Here is a 20,785-nt window from a genome sequence, read left to right as displayed (position 1 = left end):
GCAAAGGCATTCTGTGTAGTTTTATTGGTTACTATCTTTAGATGGGGAGAAGCTGTACTGATTTAATTCCATCTAGGGAGGCTGGCTAACTGCAGACTCTATAAAATGGTTGTACTGCCAAGAATTTTTTTCTTCTTACACTTTGGACTGAATTGTATGATCTCATTCACTGTCTTTTCTGTTCCTGTCCCATTTTCATTTGGTTTGTTTTTCTTTCCACATGTTAAGGAAATATGCTTGTGGGCTTTCCTTCTCCTTCTTTCTCTCATTTTTACCCTTCCCTCCAACCCTACTCTGGTCAGTGTTTATAGTCAAGGACTTCTTTGCTTATTTTCTTCTCTGGTAACCAATTTCTAGGTCATTGCAAGTCTCTTTCTTTTTAATATTGAATGTTAGAGTGTTTATTCTGTCACCTGCATCACTGGTGAGCTGTGCTTTCACGGCTTTATTTCTAGATTGTGGAGGAATTGAGGATTGCTGCCTAGATCCACGCTGCCATGTTCTGAGTCTTCCCAAACTACATAACATTGGTTATTCTTTAAATGTTTAGTAGAATTCAGCAGTGAAGCTATTCAGTCCTGGGATTTTCTTTGATAAGAGATTTTTATACTGATTCAATTTCCTTTGTCATTGTTTCTTAAGAATTTTGGTTTCTTTGTGATTCAGTCTTTTTTTTAAAGAGAGAGAGAATTTTTAATATTTATTTTTTTTAGTTATTGGTGGACACAACATCTTTGTTTGTATGTGGTGCTTAGGATCGAACCCAGGCCGCACGCATGCCAAGAGAGCGCGCTACCGCTTGAACCACATCCCCAGCCCTGTGATTCAGTCTTTTTAGGTTATATGTTTCTAGGATTTTATCCAAATTTTAGGTAGGTTGCACAAATCGTTGATGTTCATATGAAGGTCTCTTATTAACTTTTATATTTCTGTGTTATCAGTTATAATGTTTCTCCTCATTCCTTTCTAATTTGGTTAGAATACTTTCCCTTTCTCCTTCATTATTCTAGCTAACAGTTTGTCAATTTTGTTTAGCCTTTCAAAAAAGCAACTTTGGTTTGTTGATATTTTATATTATCTTTCTAGTTCCTATTTCATTTTTCTGCTCTGATCTTTATTATCTTCTTTCTTCTACTAACTTTGAATTTAGTTTGTTTTCCTGTTTCTCATTCTTTTAGGAATGAGGATGTATGTTTGAGATTGATTTCTTTCTTTCTTTTTCAGGTAGATATTTAGTGCCATAAACTTCCCTCTTAGAACTGCTTTTGCTGTGTCTTTTAATTATAAAATAGTAAGTCTAAACTAAAAATAAAGGATGCTTAATTTCTTTAATATCCAGAATTGTGCAAAATAAACCAACATGGTATCCATCCTTATATTCATCATACTGGTAAAAGATGTACAGAGAAGTGAAGCAAGAGAAATTATTTTTTGGTACTTGTGGTTGTTCATATTGATAAAAATTATATGAATAGCTTGTTATTCTTTAGCAAAGCATGAGAAATGCATTCTTTATGACCCTGAAATTTCAGCATATAGAAATGTGCTCTAAATCCATTAAGATACACTAATAAGTTTGTCATAGCTTTGTAGTACCAAACACAGTGGGGGAAATCCCGATGTGCAATAGTAAAATTGGTAAATGAATTGTAGTATACTCATGTAGTAGACCATCATCAAGTTAAAAAAAATACCAAATGAGTTATAGCAACACAGATCAACATGAATGAATGTTTAAAACATGATGATGAATAACAGAAGTGAGATATAAAAGAATGTGAGCTGTATGGTTCATTTATCCAAAAATATAGAAAAAAGGAAAGGATATGGATTTGAAATGAAATCTTGTGATTTGTAATGGATTTGTCATCAATATCAGAATTCTGCTTACCTCTAGAAGTTGTGATCAGGTGAAAAGGCCTAATTGGATTCTGGGAGGAAGGATGGAAATGTTTCATTTCTTAACCTAAGTGGCTGTTGCAGAATTTTTATTTTATAAATTATTAAATTGTGCATTATATTTTACTTACTTCAATAATTAAAAAGTAAAATTTTTTTCTCTCCTTTATTTCATGTGTAAACCTCAATTCCAATATTTAGATAATACACTGTCTTCTGTTTCTTCTTTTAGTTTTTTTTATTAACCAAGTTCAGTTTATCTCTTTTTTCTCTGAAATGAAAGATAATTATAATTTACTTAAACTGTACTCTTTCTTTCCTCTTCCAACTAATTTAAAATGTTAAATTATTTTTAGTTTTATTGGTTAAATTTGTAATTTAATGTAATAGCCAGAATGGTGGGGTGCACCTGTAGCCCTGGATATTTGGGGGACTGGGGCAGGGGAGGAAATCACTTGACCTCACAAGTTTGTGACCAATTTGGCTAAAAAAGTATGACCCCACTTCAAAAAATATAATTGAGACTAAATTTCTTGATCCATTAAGTTTTGGCAATTTCAGTTTTGCACTTTGTAAGATTTACTTATCCAATTAAAATATATTTTGGGAGGGAGGTGGTAGATGGCAGAGTAAAGTAAAGCAGCATTCCAAGCTGTGCTGTTGCACAGGACCAAAACAGCAGGTGTACAGCTTCTCACCAAGGTGGCTAAGGAAGGATTTCACTAATATTTAATATTGGACATCAAAAGGAGCTTAGGGACTCAGAAATTTGGATATAATAAACAAAGAAGAAAGAAAACATCAGAACTGACATGATGGCTCTGATCTTTGGGATAGAAGAGAACATGGAGATACAAACTAAAGGCATAAAGAACATTTTCAATGAAAGAGTTACAGAAAAATTTTCCACATCAAAATGAGACAGATATCCACATATAGGAGGATTACAGGACCCCAAATAGACCTAGTCAAATAAGAAGCTCACTGGGACATATCATAATCAAAATGCCTAATATAGAAAATAGGAAAGAATATTAAAAGCTGCAAGACAGAAATATCAGATCAAAAACCTGAGGCAAACCAATAAGGTTCATTTTGGATTTCTCAGCTTGGACCCTAAAATTAAGGAGGATCTGCAATGAGATATTCCAAGCCCTAAAATAAAAAAAAAAAAACTGCCAGCCAGATTTCTACATCCAACAAAACCTAGTTTCAAATTTGAGGGGAAAATAAAAACTTTCCATGAAAAGAATAAATGAATTCACGAGAACCAAGCCAGAATTACAAAGAATACTCAAAGATAAACCGCACAAGAAGAACTAAAAAATAATTCCCAGAACTCACAGAGGAAGTTCAATAGAAGAATAATCTATTAAGTAAGAATCAAGACAGGGCAAAATATAGCAAAATGTCAGGAAACCATAAATAGTTATCCTTACTCACACTAAATGTTAATGATCTCAACTCCCCAGTTAAAAGGTACAGATTAGTCAAATGGATCAAAAACCAAGAATCATTATATACTGTTTACAAAAGACTCATCTTATAGGCAAAGACATCCACAGTCTGAAGGTAAAAGGATGGCAAAAATATTCCAGAAATATGGTCCAAGAAAATAAGCAGGAATAGCTATTCTCATATCTGACAAAGTAGATTTTAAGCAAATATAAATCAGAAGGACAAAGAAGATCACTACATCTTGTTAAGGGAATGATCCACTAAGAAGATATAATGATAGTAAATATTTATGCCCCAAATGTCAATGTGCCCAATTACATGGAAAAAGGACTCCATGACATTAAATCCTGCATAGACCTCAATACAATAATACTGGGTAATTTCCATACACTCTTATCACCAATAGACAGCCCATCAAAACATAAAATCAATAAAGATATGTCTAATCTAAATAACACTATATAAATCATGTGCCACATTTTTTTAATCCATTCATCCATGGAAAGACATCTAGGTTGGCTCCACAGTCTAGCTATTATGAATTGTGCTGCTATAAACATTGATGTGGCTGTGTCCCTGTAGTATGCTGTTTTTAAGTCTTTGGGTATAGACTGAGGAGAGGGATAGCTGGGTCAAATGGTGGTTCCATTCCCAGCTTTCCAAGGAATCTCATACTGCTTTCCAAATTGGCTGCACCAATTTGCAGTCCCACCAGCAATGTATGAGTGTACCATTTTCCCTGCATCCTCGCCAGCACTTGTTGTTTGTCTTCATCATGGCTGCCATTCTGACTGGAGTGAGATGGTATCTTAAGACTAGTTTTAATTTGCATTTCTCTGATTGCTAGAGATGATGAGCATTTTTTTGTGTGTGTATTTGTTGATTGATTGTATATCTTCTTCTGAGAAGTGTCTGATCAGGTCCTTGGCCCATTTGTTGATTGGGTTATTTGTTTTTTTGGTGTTTAGCTTTTTGAGTTCTTTGTGTACTCTAGAGGTTAGAGCTCTATTTCATGTGTGAGGGGTAGAAATTTGTTCCCAGTATGTAGGCTTCCTATTCACCTCACATATTATTTCTCTTGCTGAGAAAAAACTTTTTAGTTTGAATTCATCCCATTTGTTGATTCTTGGTTTTAATTCTTGTGCTATAAGTGTCTTATTAAGGAAATTGGGGCCTATCCCCACATGATGGAGATTAGGGCCTACTTTTTCTTCTATTAGATGCAGAATCTCTGGTTTAATTCTTAGATCCTTGATCCATTCTGAGTTAACTTTTGTGCATGGTGACAGATAGGGATTCAATTTCATTTTGTTGCCTATATACACAATGGAATATTACTTAGCACTAAAAAATAATAAGATCATGGCATTTGCAGAGAAATGGATGGCATTAGAGCAGATTATGCTAAGTTAGGCAATCTCTAAAAAACAAATGCTGAATGTCTTCCCTGTTATAAGGGGTGTGGGTGACTCATAATGAGGAAGAGAGGAAGAGCATGGGAAGAAGATTACCTCTACATAGGAAGAGAGGTGGGAGGGAAAGGGAAGGAGAAATGGAATTGCATGGATGGTGGAAGGAGACCCTCGTTGTTATACAAAATACATGAATGAAGATGTGAGAAAAAAAGGAAAAAAAGAATAGCGCTACCCTAGATTAGGTAGAGAGAAGTGATGGAAGGGGAAGGGAGGGATTGGGGAGATAGTAAGGATAGTAGAATGAAACAGACATTATTATTATTGTGTGTATATATGTGAATGCATGACCAATGTGATTCTGCAACCTGTACAATCAGAAAAATGAGATACTATATCCCATCTGATTCAAATGTATGATATGTCAAGGTCATTATACTTTCATGTGTAACTAAGTAAAACAAATAAAAATAAATAAATAACACTATATAAATAAAATGGACCTAATGGATATCTATGGAATATTCCACCCACAGTCAGCTAAATTTACCTTCTTCCTGGCTGTGCATGGAACTTTTTCCAAAGCAGATCATAATCTAGGCCACAAAGAAAATCTTAGCAAATACCAGAAATTCAGTGCAATCCCATGTATTCTATCAGATCACAATGGAATGAAGTACAAATCAACAGAAAAAAGAAAATAAACCACATAAACGTGGAAATTGAACAATAGTCTCTTAAATGAAGAATGGACTAAAAAAGAGATAAGACTAGAAAGCAAGAAATTTTTAGAAATGAACAATAATAGAGATATAGCATATCAAAATCTCTGGGACATTTGAAAGCAGTTCTAGTGGATAATTTCTAGCACTGAGTGCCTACATTAAAAATTAGAGATATCTCAAATAAATAAGCTTATGCTCCACCTCAAAGGCTTAGAAAAGAAGACAGGAAATAATTAAGATCAGCATCAAAATCAATGCAGTTGAGAAGAAGAGAAGGCCCGTGATTAAATCCAATATCCATTCATGTTAAAAATGCTGGAGAAGCTAGGGATCAAAGAACTTACCTTACCATTGTAAAGGCCATTCATGACAAACCCAAAGCCAACATAATACTAAATGGAGAAAAACTAAAAGAATCTCTTCCAAATTCAGGAACAAGATAAGGCTGTCACTCTTACCAGTCCTATTCAATATAGTCATTGAAACATTAGCTAGAGCAATCAGGCAAGAAAAGGAAATCAAATGGCTACAAATAGAAAAAGAAGTCAAAATATCTCTGTTGGCTGACAATATGATCCTATATCTGGAAGACCCAAAAACTCTACTGGAAGACTTCTAGAGCTCATAAATGAGTTTAACAACGTAGCAGGATACAAGATCAACACCCATAAATCAATAGCTTTCCTATACTCTAACAGTGATTCAGCAGAGGAAGAAATCTGGAAAATCATACCATTCACAATAACCTCAAAACAAAAATTTAATACTTGGGAATTATTCTTAACAAAAGAGGTAAAATAACTCTAAAGTGAAAATTATACAACACTGAAGAAAAATTGAGGAAGATCTTAGAAAATGAAAAGACATCACATGTTCTTTGATAGGCAGAATTAATATTGTCAAAATGGCTATACTACCAAAAGCCATTACAGAGTCAATGCAATCCACATTGAAATACTAATGACATTCTTCACAGAATTAGAAAAAAAAATTCTTAAATTCATTTGGAATAGTAAGAGACCCAGAATAATCAATGAAAGAGTAAGCAAGGAAAGTGAAGCAGGAGGCATCACAATGCCTGATCTGAAGTTATACTATAGAGCTGTAGTAACAAAAACAGCATGGTATTGACAACAAACCAGACACAAAGACCAATGGAATAGAAGATACATACCTAAAGTTGTCTAATATTTGACAAAGGTGCCAAAAATATATCATGGAGAAAAAACAGCCCTTTATATAAAAGGTACTGGGAAAACTGGATAGCTATGTGTAGAAAAATGAAATTAGACCCCTATCTCACCTGCACAAAACTCAAATCAAAATGGATCAAAGACTTAAGAATTATATCAGAAACTTTACAATGGCTACAAGAAATACAGCATCAACACTCCATCATATAGGTGCTGGCACTGACTTACTTAACATGATCCCTAAAGCACAAGCAATAAAATCAAGAGTTAATAAGGGGGATGCTATTAAACTAAAAAGCTTCTGCACAACAAAGGAAATGATTAAGAGCATGAAGAGATAGCCTACAGAATAGGAGAAAATTTTGGCCAGCTACTCCTGTTATAAGGAATTAATACCCAGAATATATAAAGAACTCAAAAAATGTAACACCCCTCCTCAATAACCCAATCAATAACTGGTCAAAAGAACTAAACAGAAATTTCTCAGAAGAAGAAACACAATGGCCAAAAATATATGAAAAAATGTTCAACATCTGTAGTAACCAGGGAAATGCAAATCACAAACTACCCTAAGATTTCATCTCACTACAATTAGAATGGAAATGATCAAGAATATGAACAACAGTAAATGCTAATGAGGCTGTAGGGGAAAAGTTCCACTTGTACATTGTTAGTAGATTGCAGAATAGTAAAACCACTCTGGAAAGCAGTATGAATATTCTTTGAGAAACTAGTGATGGAACCTCCATATGACCCAGCTCTCACTCCTTGGTATTTTCTCAAAAGATCTAAAATCAGCATACTACTGATACACAGCCATATCAAGGTTTATAGCACATCACAGCCACATCACAATAGATAAATTATGCAGTCAATCCAGATGCCCATCAATAGATAAATGGATTACAAAATTGTGACACACACACACACACACACACACACACACACACACACACGGAGTTCTAGCCATAAGAAAGAATGCAATTATGGCATTTGCCAGATGGAAATGAAGAATCATGCTAAGTGAAATGAGCCAAACTCAGAAATTTAAAGGCCAAATGTTTCCCCTCATATGTGGAAGCTAGAGTGAAATACAGGAAATGGGGAGGAAATGATAGTATAACATAAAGAATCAAATACAAATTATTAAAAGATGAGTGAAAGGCGATCTAGTAGTTAGGAGAATGAGATAGGAGAGGGAGGGCAGGATGGAAAATGGGGAGAGAAAAGGGGAGGAAGTCATGGATTGAAATAGATTTCCATGAATGTGTGTTTATTGGAATGAACCTGAGTACTATGTATAAAGCTCTAATAAAAAATAAAAAAATGTTGAGTCTTTTATATATGTCACTCACTTTTCTATATATTGCAGTGAACAAAATAAAACAACTTACTTTCCATTGTGGGAAGAGATAAGAATATTTATTCTTCCCCTTTCATGTTTTAGCTTTATTCAGCTACATTTTTTATTGTGGTAAATATATGTAAAAATTCGCCATTTTAATTATTTAGGTATATAATTCAGTAACAGTTAGTACATTTACTATGTTGTTGCTATTTAATTTTGGAACATTGTTCATCACACCAAAAGGAAACCTTTACCTATTAAACCTTTACCTATTAAACAGATGAGAACATGTCATCTCATCCTCTGGCAACCACTAATCTGCTTTCAATCTCTATGGATTTACATATTTTGGGTAAACTCAATCATACAATATGTGACTCTTTTGTCCAGCATCTTCCATTTAGCATAATGACAGCTGAGAGCATGAAAAGTATATTCCAAAGACACAAAGAGACATAGAGATTTTGTTCTGGAATTATGAATTTTATAATAATAATATTATTTTGTTATTTACTGCCCAGGGCAGTTTACCCTTAACAATCTCTTGATTCCTCAGATTTAGAAAAATCTTGGAAGACTGCTAGGTAGAAAACTAAGATGAAAGGAACACTGTCCTCTCCTTTTTAAAAGTAAAATCCCAAATATAATGTCCACCTATTGTGATAAGCAAATACCCTGCTGTGTCTTATAATTGCTGTGGTAATGTTTAATAAATAGTTCTGAATAAACAGATTGTAAAATAATTTTATATGTTGTTTTTCTTTTTTTTTCTAGTCAGAATTACTTCTTCTGGACTTACCGTCTCTTTATCTAGAGATTCATATTGTACTGGATAAAGCTTTGGTATGTGTTCTGCTTTTTCTTTGCTTTTAAATATTTGATGTGAAGGTATGATTAGCCTTAGCTAAAGGGTAATTTAAATATTCCCAGTCCTACTTGTCTGTCATAGATAGAATAGTGTAAAAATGTGCAGACTGAAAAATCATATTGTCAACATCACTCTAGTTTTATCAGCAATGCTTTATTTTAAATCTTTAAATAACAATATTGCAAAGTCAGTTTTTCCACAATTTTTAGGGCCTCCTTTAAAACACACTATTTTTTTTAATGGTGACATTTGGTCAAGGTGGGTTGAGGTCCTATTTGAGGGAAGTCTTTAAGAGCAGTATTAAGTGCAGGGAATGGTTTCGCTCTATAAAATATTTACTGAGACAAGAGTGAGGATAATCTAACTATTGATCCTTGATTACCATAAACAATTTGAGGACCTTCAAAACCAGGGAGTGTAACTTAGTTTGCAGTCAAGTAAATATGGTTTTCTTTCTTCTAATCTTTAAAGAGTTCAGAAAATAGGAATAAAAATGGGCTTTCCTGTTTTTAATTCAATGATAGCTTTTGGTTACCATGCTTGGAAGCAACATGAGTGCCAATTCCATGCTGAGGGCTGCAGGGTTTGTCAGGAAGCACTGAGGTCATGACAGGGGGTATTTGGAGAAGGATATGACAATATTTGATTTATTAGTGCTGGTAAAAGGAAAAGGAAACATTTAGAATCAAGTTATTGTGATACTTATCAGAAAATAAGATAGTTCTAATAAACATGACAAGTTTCTAGGAAATATTGTGCATTCTGGAAATTGTTTTGTTTCAGGCTTATAAAATTTTGAGAGTTACTTTAAAAGCTTCTTGATCAAATTACTAGTTTTTCAACCATACTATGCTGACTAAACATTCCCTTTTCTATGTTCTTAGGCATATTTTTAAATTCTTTAATAAAAAAAGCATTGAGTCAGCTATGAAATCTGTGTTACCAGATGTTGGCATACAGAGAATAATACTGATAATTTCTTCAGTGACTTCATAAATTGTAAATCTACAATTTTAGCATAGAGAATTCCATTTTATAACTGAGGGAAGCATATGGTGTCATAAAAACACAGGTTGGTTAATGGGAACAGATACGAAAATATACAACTTTAACTTGGGATACTGTAAGAAAGTGGGTGTTTTAAAATGTGGGATTTATTATTATGCAGTTGTGTTGAGGCCAACAGATCAGAAAATGATTGCTGTTGAAAGAAAGTTTATCAATCATAGTTCCCAAGAGAAGGGAACACTCTTTGTAATGCAAGGGCCACACCCACCAAGATCTGTCAGGAGACTGGGATCAAGGGGGGCATCTGGACAAAACCCTTTATTGTGGATTCTGCAAGAACAGACAAGGCATCCCATGCAAAGTTGATTGGCTAATTTGAATAATTTCAGTAGGCTCTGGAGTATAGTGGCTGTCCATAGTTGTCTACCTTGCCCTGGGCAGGAGAATAGTGTCTCAGAGTGTGAGGTTCTGTTAGAGAAGATGATTGGACTCTGGACTGACTATTTTGCATTCAAAAGGTGTACTGTTTGAGTCAGGTTTTTCGTTGCTGTGTCTAAAGGATCCAACCATAACAATTGTAAGGGAGGAAATGTTTATTTAAAGGCTCACAGTTTCAGAAATCTTAGTCCATAGAAGGCCGGCTTCATTCCTCAGGGGTCAAGGTGAGGCAGGACATCATGGTGGAGCGTGTGGCAGAGGGAAGCAGCTCATGTGGTGATCAGGAAGCAGAAGGGTATCCAAATACAAATATATACCCCAAAGCCACACCCACAATGACCCACTTCTTCCAGCATACCCATCTGTCTCCCTTTCCCACTCAGTTAATCCCATCAGGGATTAATTCACTGATGTGGTTTAGGCTATACCCCAATTATTTCTCCTCTGAACCTTCTTGCATTGTCTCACATGTGAACGTCTGGGGACACCTCACATCTAAACCATAACATATACTCTGAGGCAAGTCATTTGCTAGCTCGGGGAATCGGTCAGCTCAGGATCAGCAAGTCCCCAAGATGTCAAAGTGTAATAAATATGTCATCTTAGTATAGTTATATTAATACATTAATACTGTCATATTAATATAGGGGGACACATAATGAATACCACAAATAGGTAATAGGTGGAGGGTGGGGTCATGGTGGACATTGTGCTAAACCTTCCCATGCAAGTGTTAGAAAAGTTTCTATCATTAAAACACAAAATTAAGAGGCATGTGGAAATGGGTGAATTAAACAATTGATACAATATTTGGATTATATCTGAAAGGCAATGGAGAATCATTCACAATCTTTAAGCAGGGGAGTGAAAGATTCATTTTCATCTTAGAATCTTCATTTGGCATTAGCATAGAGGTAGATTGCTGGTTGGAAAATTGGAGGGGTAATCATCTAACAGATTATTCCAGTAATCAAGTTAAAAATTTATACATTGATATTAATAGGAATAGAAATAAAGGGAGACCTTTAAAATTTAAGAAGTTGAATTAGAAAAAAAAGAAGTTGAATTAGAAAGCCATGTAAGTTTTTGATGTATTAATTTATTTAACAAATTTACTGAATATCATCTAGATACCAGTTCCTTTTCTAGCTATTAAGGATACAGAAGTGAACACATCAGAAATATTTGTTCTCGTGGAGCATGTCCATAATAAATGTGAGATGTAATAGATGATAATACCACTAAAGAGGTGCAAATATAAGGTAGGAACAGATTTTTGAAGGAAGATGATGAGTTGAGTTGAGTTTTGAATTTGATGGTTTTGTAACATTCAAGGCATGGTATAGATGTACAGATGAGGTATTGATATATGGAGTTTGACATAGTCACAATCCAGAGTCAACACATATATACACACTCATTTATGTATTCATGTATATATGTGTGTGTGTGTATGGTTTTATGCAAAAGTGTCATATTGGTAGTCTTATGCAAACCACTACCACACTCAAGATACTCACAATAATATCATCATAAGACTCTTTACAGACACACTCATACCTTCTGTCTCTCCTTAACCCTTGGCAAACACTAAGCTGTGTTCTTTACAATTTCACAAATTGCATAAAGTTATCATACAGTTTGTTTTTTATTGAGATTTAATTCAGCATAATTTTCTTTAGGTTTATCTAAGTTGTCTTATATATCAACAGTTCAGTTTTCTTTTTATTGCTGAGTAATAGTTAATGGAATGAAAGTACTACTTTGTTTATACTACTTTGTTTAGCCATTTGAGCAGTGAAGAACATACTCATTATTTTCAGTTTTTGGCTATTATGAATAAAGCAGTTAGGGACATTCACATATAGGTATAAATGTGAGCATTGGGTTTCTTTTCTTTGGGATGAATGCCCAGGAATGTAATTGATGAGTTATATAGTAAGTCCATTATTTGTTTTGAAAGAACTTGGCAAACTATGTTTCAGAATGGCTGTACCATTTTACATTCCTATCAACAATATGATTGATCCCGTTTATGTTTATGTCTTATTTTGAAATTGGAGCCCCAAATCTGCCTCAGCTTTCTGTTAGTAGGAGGAGAATAAATCTCAAAAACATTATATAACGAATTGTGTTTAAATATAAAATTAATTCTATCTTTCAGTATGATTACTTGGGCTCTGATAGCACAATAGTAACAAATAAAATCTTTGAAATTATCAGCCTTGTAAATTCGGTAAGTATTTTTATTTTCATATCAAAGAATTTTTTTGTCTTGAAATTTTCATTCATGGGGGCTGGGGTTGTGGCTCAGTCAGTGGTAGAGTACTTGCCTAGCATGTGTGAGGCACTGGGTTCAATCCTCAGAACCACATAAAAATAATTAAAATAAAAGTATTGTGTTCATTTATAACTAAAAAAAATTAAAAATTTTTTTTTCATTCATGTTAACTTGATGTATTTCTGGGTAATTAAATCATCCATTTAAATTGAGTATGGATTTGTAAAAATATTGAAATAATTTCTTGTTATAAATTAACATAAAGATTAATTTTCATATATTTATTTCTTCTGCTTTAGGCATTTACTCAATTGAAAGTTACTATTGTGCTGACATCATTGGAGTTGTGGTCAGATAAAAATAAGATTTCTACAGTTGGCAAAGCAGATGAATTATTGCGTAGATTTTTAGAATGGATGCGGTCTTATCTTACCTTAAGGCCTCATGATGCTGCATATCTATTCATGTAAGGATGATGTTTCAGTATTCCTAGCAAGAAAAGGAATATCTGTGATTGTGATGTAGCTTAACTGAGGGACTTGGTATTCATTTCTGACTACTCAGACTTTCATTATTCATTATGTTATTTCTTTCTGTTTGTCAAGCAGCAAAAAAGATTACTAGCATTTATTTCTGAGCATATCAAATTAAGATAAGATTTAAAGAGGTTAAGCTATCTCAGGACTCTCACCCAGTGGGTATATCTAGGTTTTGAACTTAGTTGTAACTCCAGTGCCCAAACAGCCACTACATTAAGAGATGGGAGTTGTAAGTTTATATCTTGATATAAACTTGATCAAAACTTGGAAAAATAGGTTACAAATATTTTTTTCTAATAAATTTTTTGCATTATTTTAAAATTATTTTAAAGTTGGCACTTTAACATTTCCTTTTGCATGCATAAAATTCATCTTTCCCTCATGTATCAGTCGGCAATAAATGTTGTTACTCCTTTAATTTTTGGTCATCTGAAGAACATAAAGTAATGCCATTACATAACATCTTAGTTTCCTTTTTTTCTGATGACTAGTGGATTTCAACATCTTTCATGTGCTTCTTGATCACTTGCCTCTGTTCTTTTGTAATTGCCTTTTCATGCCATTTGAGTGTTTCTTTATAACTTGTGAGGATGTTTTGAATGTTTAGATATCAAACTTTTGTTTATGAGCATGACAGATAATTTTGTATATCTATAATAATTTTGCTCCAGTTTTACTTTTACATTTAATATGGTTAACATTGCTAATATTTTATTTTTTAAATTTGGGTTTTCTGTATGATGGAAAAGCTCTCTCCATGTTCTAGATTTTAGTCTGCTATTTTTTTTAGAATTAATAATATTGAAGTTTATAATTTAAGTCTTTAATCCAAATTCAGCTATTTTTTGAAAGTACAAAATAGAGGTGCACTTTTGTTTTCTGTCATATGACAGAAGGCATTGCCTGTGTGTGTCTATGTGTTGGAGTGTTGATCCTATGTTTTCTTCTAGCAGTTGTAAAATTTTGGGTTTGATTCCTAGGTCTTTGATCTATTTTGATGTTACTCATATTTGAATGAGTTGATTGTTCTGTGCCCATGCCAACTCTCCACAAAATGATCGTGTCAAGGGGTGAGTGTAGAGGGAACAGGGTAACTTCCCAGGTTTGTCTGTTTTAAGGCTTTGTCTTTTGTTGTTTCTGTGTTGAATGTTCTTCAACGTATGCTTCCATTGCTTGCTAGTATTTTTTTAAACTCTCTATGCCTGTACTAATATTTTCACTCATTCTCCCAGCCCATGACTAACTTCTTTCAAGTACATACCTCTTGCCTTCCAATGTGATCTTCTTCTTCTTGGAAATTTTATTTTTGTTGGAGTTGTCTGATATTTGCAATAATTGAAACTTTCTGTCTACTTTCCATGTCTTCTTTTTTTCTACTTCCTTTTTGTTGATTTGAATACTTTTATAGTTTAAGCATAATATTTGTAACATTGAAATACCATTTAATTAATCTCGTTATTAATTTAAAATTTAATTAAATTATTAATTTTAAAGTTGTGCTTTAAAAAATATTTTATGGGGCTGAGGTAAAGTTATATATTACTTGACTATGTGTGTTTTTGATTCTCAAAATTGCTAAAACTTTCTTGGTAATATTTCTCTATGTCACTTATACATAAATACCTCTTTTTATCTTTGAAGATAAATACAGATATTTATCTTTATTTTATTCTTTATTTATCTTTGAAGATAAGTAAAGAATATTTCCAAGTAAATTTAGTATGCATTTATGGGATGGTATCAAACTAAAAAGCTTCTTCACAGCAAAGGAAATAATCAAGAACGTGAACAGAGTGCCTACAGAATGGGGGAAAAATCTTTCCCAACCGCATATTAGAACATTAATCTCTAGGATATACAAAGAACTCAAAAAACTCAACACCAAAGTAAATAAATAAATAAATAAATAAATAAATAACCCAATCAACAAATGGGCTAAGGAACTGAACAGGCACTTCATAGAAGAAATACAAATGGTCAAAAAATATAGGAAAAAATGTTCAACATCTTTAGCAATTAGAGAAATGCAAATCAAAACTACATGGAGGGGTTGGGGATGTGGCTCAAGCAGTGGCGCGCTCGCCTGGCATGCGTGCGGCCCGGGTTCGATCCTCAGCACCACATACAAACAAAGATGTTGTGTCCGCCGAAAACTAAAAAATAAATATTAAAAAAAAAACTACATGGAGATTCCATCTCACCCCAGTCAGAAGGGCAACTATCAAGAATACAAGCAAGAATAAATGTTGGTGAAGATGTGGGAGGAAAAGTTTCACTCATGCATTGCTGGTGGGACTGCAAATTGGTGCAGTGACTCTGGAAAGCTGTATGGAGATTCCTCAGAAAGCTTGGAATGGAACCACCATTTGATCCAGTTATCCCACTTCTTGGAATATACCCAAAAGATTTAAAATCAGCATACTACAGTGACACAGCCATTTCAATGTTTATAGCAGTATAGTCCACATTAGCTAAGCTGTGGAACCAGCCTGGGTTCCTTGAACAGATGGATAGATAAAGAAAATGTGGTATATGTACCCAATGGAATATTACTCATCCATAGAGAAGAATGAATTTAAGGCATTTGCTAGTAAATGGCTGGAACTGGAGAATATCATGCTAAGTGAAATAAACAAGTACTAAGAAACCAAAGGTAGACTGTTCTCTCTGATATGTGGATGCTAGTCCACAAGGGAGGCGAAGATTAGAAGTTCGTTGGACTAGACAAAGGGAATGAGGTAAGGGAGTGGAGAGGGCAAAGGAAAGACAGTAGAATAAATAGCACCTATCCTTCCTATCCTTATATATGAATCCATGACCAATGTCACTCCACATCGTGTGCAAGCACAACAATGAGATCCTAACTGGAACAAGTCATACTTATTCTATGTATGTATAATATGTCAGAGTAAAATCTACTGTCATGCTTCCTTTCTTATCCCTTCAGTCTTATTCATTATAATCACATTTAGGTCTTCTAAAGTTTAATATTCTATGGTGATTTCTGAGTTCTGAAATCTTATGGTCTAACCTGTTTGCTACATTCTTTTCAGTTACATTGTCAATTATGACTTTCTCGTTGTAGCTGAGATTTTGTTAATTGTTCTTAGTTTTTTAAAAAATAAACTTGATTTCATGTAATTTGTATGATTTTTATCTCTATTTCTGTTCTGCTCTTTATTTTTCTTCTACTAAATTTGCGGTTGGTTTATTCTTGTATTTCTACTTCTGAACAGAGAACATCTTGCTATTCTCATTTGTTACTTGTTTTTCTAATGTTTTAATTTTCTAATGTTTTCTAATGTTGTAGTTCCTTTCTTCCACTTTTATTGTGTTCCTTCATGGTTAAGTGATTTTTCTCTCACAGTATGTTTTGATTCCTTGCTTGAGGCACAATGATAGGTTGTTTAATTTGAGAGCTTTCTATTTTTTTTGATATTGGCATTGATTGATGTAATCTGTTTTTGATTGATTTTATTATTTTTTAAAGTACACAACAATAGTGGAATGCATTACAATCCTTATTACACATATAGAGTACAATTCTTCGTATCTCTGTATATAAAGTATGTTCACGTCAATTTATGCCTTTAAACATGTACTTTTTTACATTACAGTTCTTAATACACATATATACCACAATTTTTCATATCTCTGTTTGTATATAAGGTATGTTGACACCCAATTCAAGCCTTCACACATGTACTTTGTATAATGATGACCATTACATTCCACCATCCTTGCTAATCCCCTTCCCCCTCCCTTTACCTCCCACTCCTCTTCCTTATCTAGAATTAATCTAATCTTCTCATGCTCTCCCTCTTTACCCCACTATGAGTAACCCCCCTTATATCAGAGAAAACATTTGGCATTTGTTTTTTTGGGATTGGTTGACTTCACTTAGCATAATCTTCTCCTATGCCATCCATTTACCTGCAAATGCCATGTCTTTCTTCTTTTTTAATGCTGAGTAATATTCCATTGTGTATAAATGCCACATTTTTAAAATCCATTCATCCACTGAAGGACATATAGGTTGGCTCCACAGTCTAGCTATTGTGAATTGTGCTGCTATAAACACTGATGTGGCTGTGTCCCCATAGTATGCTGTTTTTAGGTCCTTTGGGTATAGTCCGAGAAGAGGAATAGCTGGGTCAAATGGTAGTTCCATTCCCAGATTTCCAAGGACTCTCCGTACTGCTTTCCAAATTGGCTGCATCAATTTGCAGTCCTACCAGCAATGTATGAGTGTACCTTTTCCCCCACATCCTTGCTAACACTTGTTGTTGTTTTGTCTTTATAATAGCTGCCATTCTGACTGGAGTGAGATGGTATCTTATAGTAGTTTTGATTTGCAGTCCTCTGATTGCCGGAGATAATGGTTTTTTCGTACATTTGTTGATTGATTTTATATCCTCTTCTGAGAAGTGTCTGTTCAGATCCTGGCCCATTTGTTGATTGGGTTATTTGTTTTTTTGGTGCTTAGCTTCTTGAGTTTATATACCCTAGAGATTAGTGCTCTATCTGATGTATAAGGGGTAAAAATTTGCTCCCAGGATGTAGGCTTTCTGTTCATCTCACAGATTGTTTATTCTGCTGAGAAGAAACTTTTTAGTTTGAGTCTATGCCATTTATTGATTCTTGATTTTAATTTTTACCCCAGGGAGTCTTATTAAGGAAGTTGAGGCCTAATCCCACATGATGGATATTAGGGCCTACTTTTTTCTATTAGATGCAGGGTCTCTGGTTATATTCGTAAGTCCTTGATCCATTTTGAGTTGAGTTTTGTGCTTGGGGAGAGATAGGGTTTCAATTTCATTTTGTTGCATATGGATTTCCAGTTTTCCCAGCACCATTTGTTGAAGAAGCTATCCTTTCTCTAGTGCATGTTTTTTGGCACCTTTGTCTAATATAAGATAATTGTAATTTTGTGGGTTAATCTCTGTGTCCTCTATTCTGTCCCATTCTACCAGCCTTTTTGGTGCCAATACCATTCTGTTTTTGTTACTATTGCTCTATAGTATAGTTTAAGGTCTGGTATGGTGATACCACCTATTTTACTCTTCCTGCTTAGAATTGCTTTAGCTATTCTGGGTCTCTTATTTTTCCCAGATGAATTTCATAATTGTTTTTTCTATTTCTATGAGGAATACCATTGAGATTTTGATCAGCAGTTTATTAAATCTGTATAGTGCTTTTGGTAGTATGGTCATTTTGATAATATTAATTCTGCCTATCCAAGAGCAAGGTAGATCTTTCCATCTTCTAAGGTCTTCTTTGATTTCTCTCTTTAGGGTTCTATAGTTTTTATTCAATAGATCTTTTACCTCTTTTGTTAAGTTGATTCCCAAGTATCTTATTTTTTTTTTTTTGAGAATATTGTGAATGGGGTAGTTTTCCTCATTTCCTTCTCAGAGGTTTTGTCACGGATATACAGAAATGCCTTTGATTTATGGGTGATGATTTTATATCCTGCTACTTTGCTGAATTCACTTACTAGTTCTAGAAGTTTTCTGGAGAATTTTTTTGGGTCTTCTAGGTATAGAATCATATCATCAGCAAATAGTGCTATTTTAAGTTCTTCTTTTCCTATACTTATTTCTTTAATTTCTTTCGTCTAATTGCTCTGACCAGTATTTAAAGAACTATGTTGAATAGAAGTGGTGAGAGAGGGCATCCCTGTCTTGTTCCAGATTTTAGAGGGAATGCCTTCAATTTTTCTCCATTTAGAATGATGTTGGCCTGAGGCTTAGCATAGATAGCCTGTACAGTGTTGAGATATGTTCCTGTTTTCCCTAGTTTTTCTAGTGTTTTGAACTAAAGGGGTGCTGTATTTTGTCAAATGCTTTTTCTGCATTTATTGAGATGATCATATGATTTTTATCTTTAAGTCTATTGATGTGACGAATTACATTTATTGATTTCCATATGTTGAACCAACCTTGCATCCCTGGGATGAATCCCACTTGATCATGGTGCACAATCTTTTTGATATGTTTTTGTATTCGGTTTGCCAGAATTTTTTTTTTTTTATCTCATTAGAGATATTGGTCTAAAGTTTTCTTTCTTTGAAATGACTTTGTCTGGTTTTGGAATCAGGGTGATATTGGCCTCATAGAATGAGTTTGGAAGTACTTCCTCTTTTTCTATTTCCTGAAATAAATTGAAGAATATTGGCATTACTTCTTCTTTAAAGGTCTTGTAGAATGCAGCTGTGTATCCACCAAGTCCTGGGCTTTTCTTTGTTGGTAAGCTTTTGATGGCTTCTTCTATTTCCTCACTTGATATTGGTCTGTTTAAATTGTGTATATCTTCCTGACTCAATCTCGGCAGATCATATGACTTAAGGAATTTATCGATGCCTTCACTGTCTTTTATTTTATTAGAGTATAAGGTTTCAAAATAATTTCTAATTATCTTCTGCATTTTTGTAATGTCTGTTGTGATATTGCCTTTTTCATCCCGTATGCTAGTAATTTGGGTTCTCTCTCTTCTTCTCTTAATTAGCATGGCTAAGGGTCTGTCATTTTTATATATTTTTCAAAGAACCAACTTTCAGTTTTGTCTATTTTTTCACTTGTTCCTTTTGTTGCGATTTCATTGATTTCAGCTCTTATATTAATTATTTCTTGCCTTCTACTGCATTTGCTGCTGATTTGTTCTTCTTTTTCTAGGGTTTTGAGATGTAGTGTGAGGTCATTTATTTGTTGACTTCTTCTTCTTTTAAGGAATGAACTCCATGAAATGAATTTTCCTCTTAGTACTGCTTTAGTACTGCTTTCATAGTGCCCCAGAGATTTTGATATGTTGTGTCTGTGTTCTCATTTACCTCTAAGAATTTTTATCTCCTCCTTGATGTCTTCTGTAACCCATTGTTCATTCTCTAGTATACTGTTCAGTCTCCATTTGATGCAGAATTTTTTATCCTATTTTGTTGTTGATTTCCAATTTCATTCCATTATGATCTGATAAAATGCATGGTAGTATCTATACTCCTTTGTATTTGCTAAGAGTTGCCCTGTGGCATAGTATATGGTCTATTTTTGAGAAGGATCCATGTAATGCTGAGAAGAAAGTGTATCTGCTTGATGTTGATTGATATATTCTATATAAGACAGTTAAGTCTAAGTTATTGTGTTATTGAGTTCTATAGTTTCTTTATTCAACTTTTCTTTGGAAGATCTTTCCAGTGGTGAGAGAGGAGTGGTAAAGTCACCCAAGATTATTGTGTTGTGTTCAATTTGACTCTTGAATTTGAGAAGAGTTTGTTTGATGAACATAGCTGCACCATTGTTTGGGGAATATATATTTATGATTGTTATGTCTTATTGGAATAACATTACATACTGTTCCTTTGAGCAGTATGTAATGTCCATCTTTATCCCTTTTGATTAACTTTGGCTTGAGGTCTACTTTATTTGATATGAATATGGAGACCCCTCCTTGTTTCTGCCGTCCATGTGAGTGGTATGATTTTTCCCAACCTTTCACCTTTAGACTGTGTATGTCTTTTCCTATCAAATGAGTCTTCTGTAGGCAGCAAATTGTTGGTTTTTTTTAATCCAATATGCTAGCCTATGTCTTTTGATTGGTGAGTTTAAGCCATTAACATTTAG

The 20,785-nt window shown here is 33.9% G+C and overlaps 1 protein-coding gene across 1 annotated transcript in view; it reads left to right on the top strand.

The window, feature by feature from the left end:
• The window catches only part of LOC143398246 (disintegrin and metalloproteinase domain-containing protein 32-like), a 134,348-nt gene that overhangs the window by 24,726 nt on the left and 88,837 nt on the right, over nt 1-20,785 (top strand). The window contains exons 8-10 of the mRNA XM_076855276.1: nt 8,810-8,878; nt 12,514-12,585; nt 12,930-13,096. Of these exons, the coding sequence (XP_076711391.1) occupies nt 8,810-8,878; nt 12,514-12,585; nt 12,930-13,096 (308 nt within the window). The remainder of the gene's footprint in view (nt 1-8,809; nt 8,879-12,513; nt 12,586-12,929; nt 13,097-20,785) is intronic.

Source organism: Callospermophilus lateralis, chromosome 4, assembly GCF_048772815.1.
Source record: "Callospermophilus lateralis isolate mCalLat2 chromosome 4, mCalLat2.hap1, whole genome shotgun sequence".
NCBI lineage: Eukaryota > Metazoa > Chordata > Mammalia > Rodentia > Sciuridae > Callospermophilus > Callospermophilus lateralis.
The sequence above is the reverse complement of the archived record's forward strand: the minus strand, read 5'-3'. Positions and strand labels throughout refer to the sequence as shown.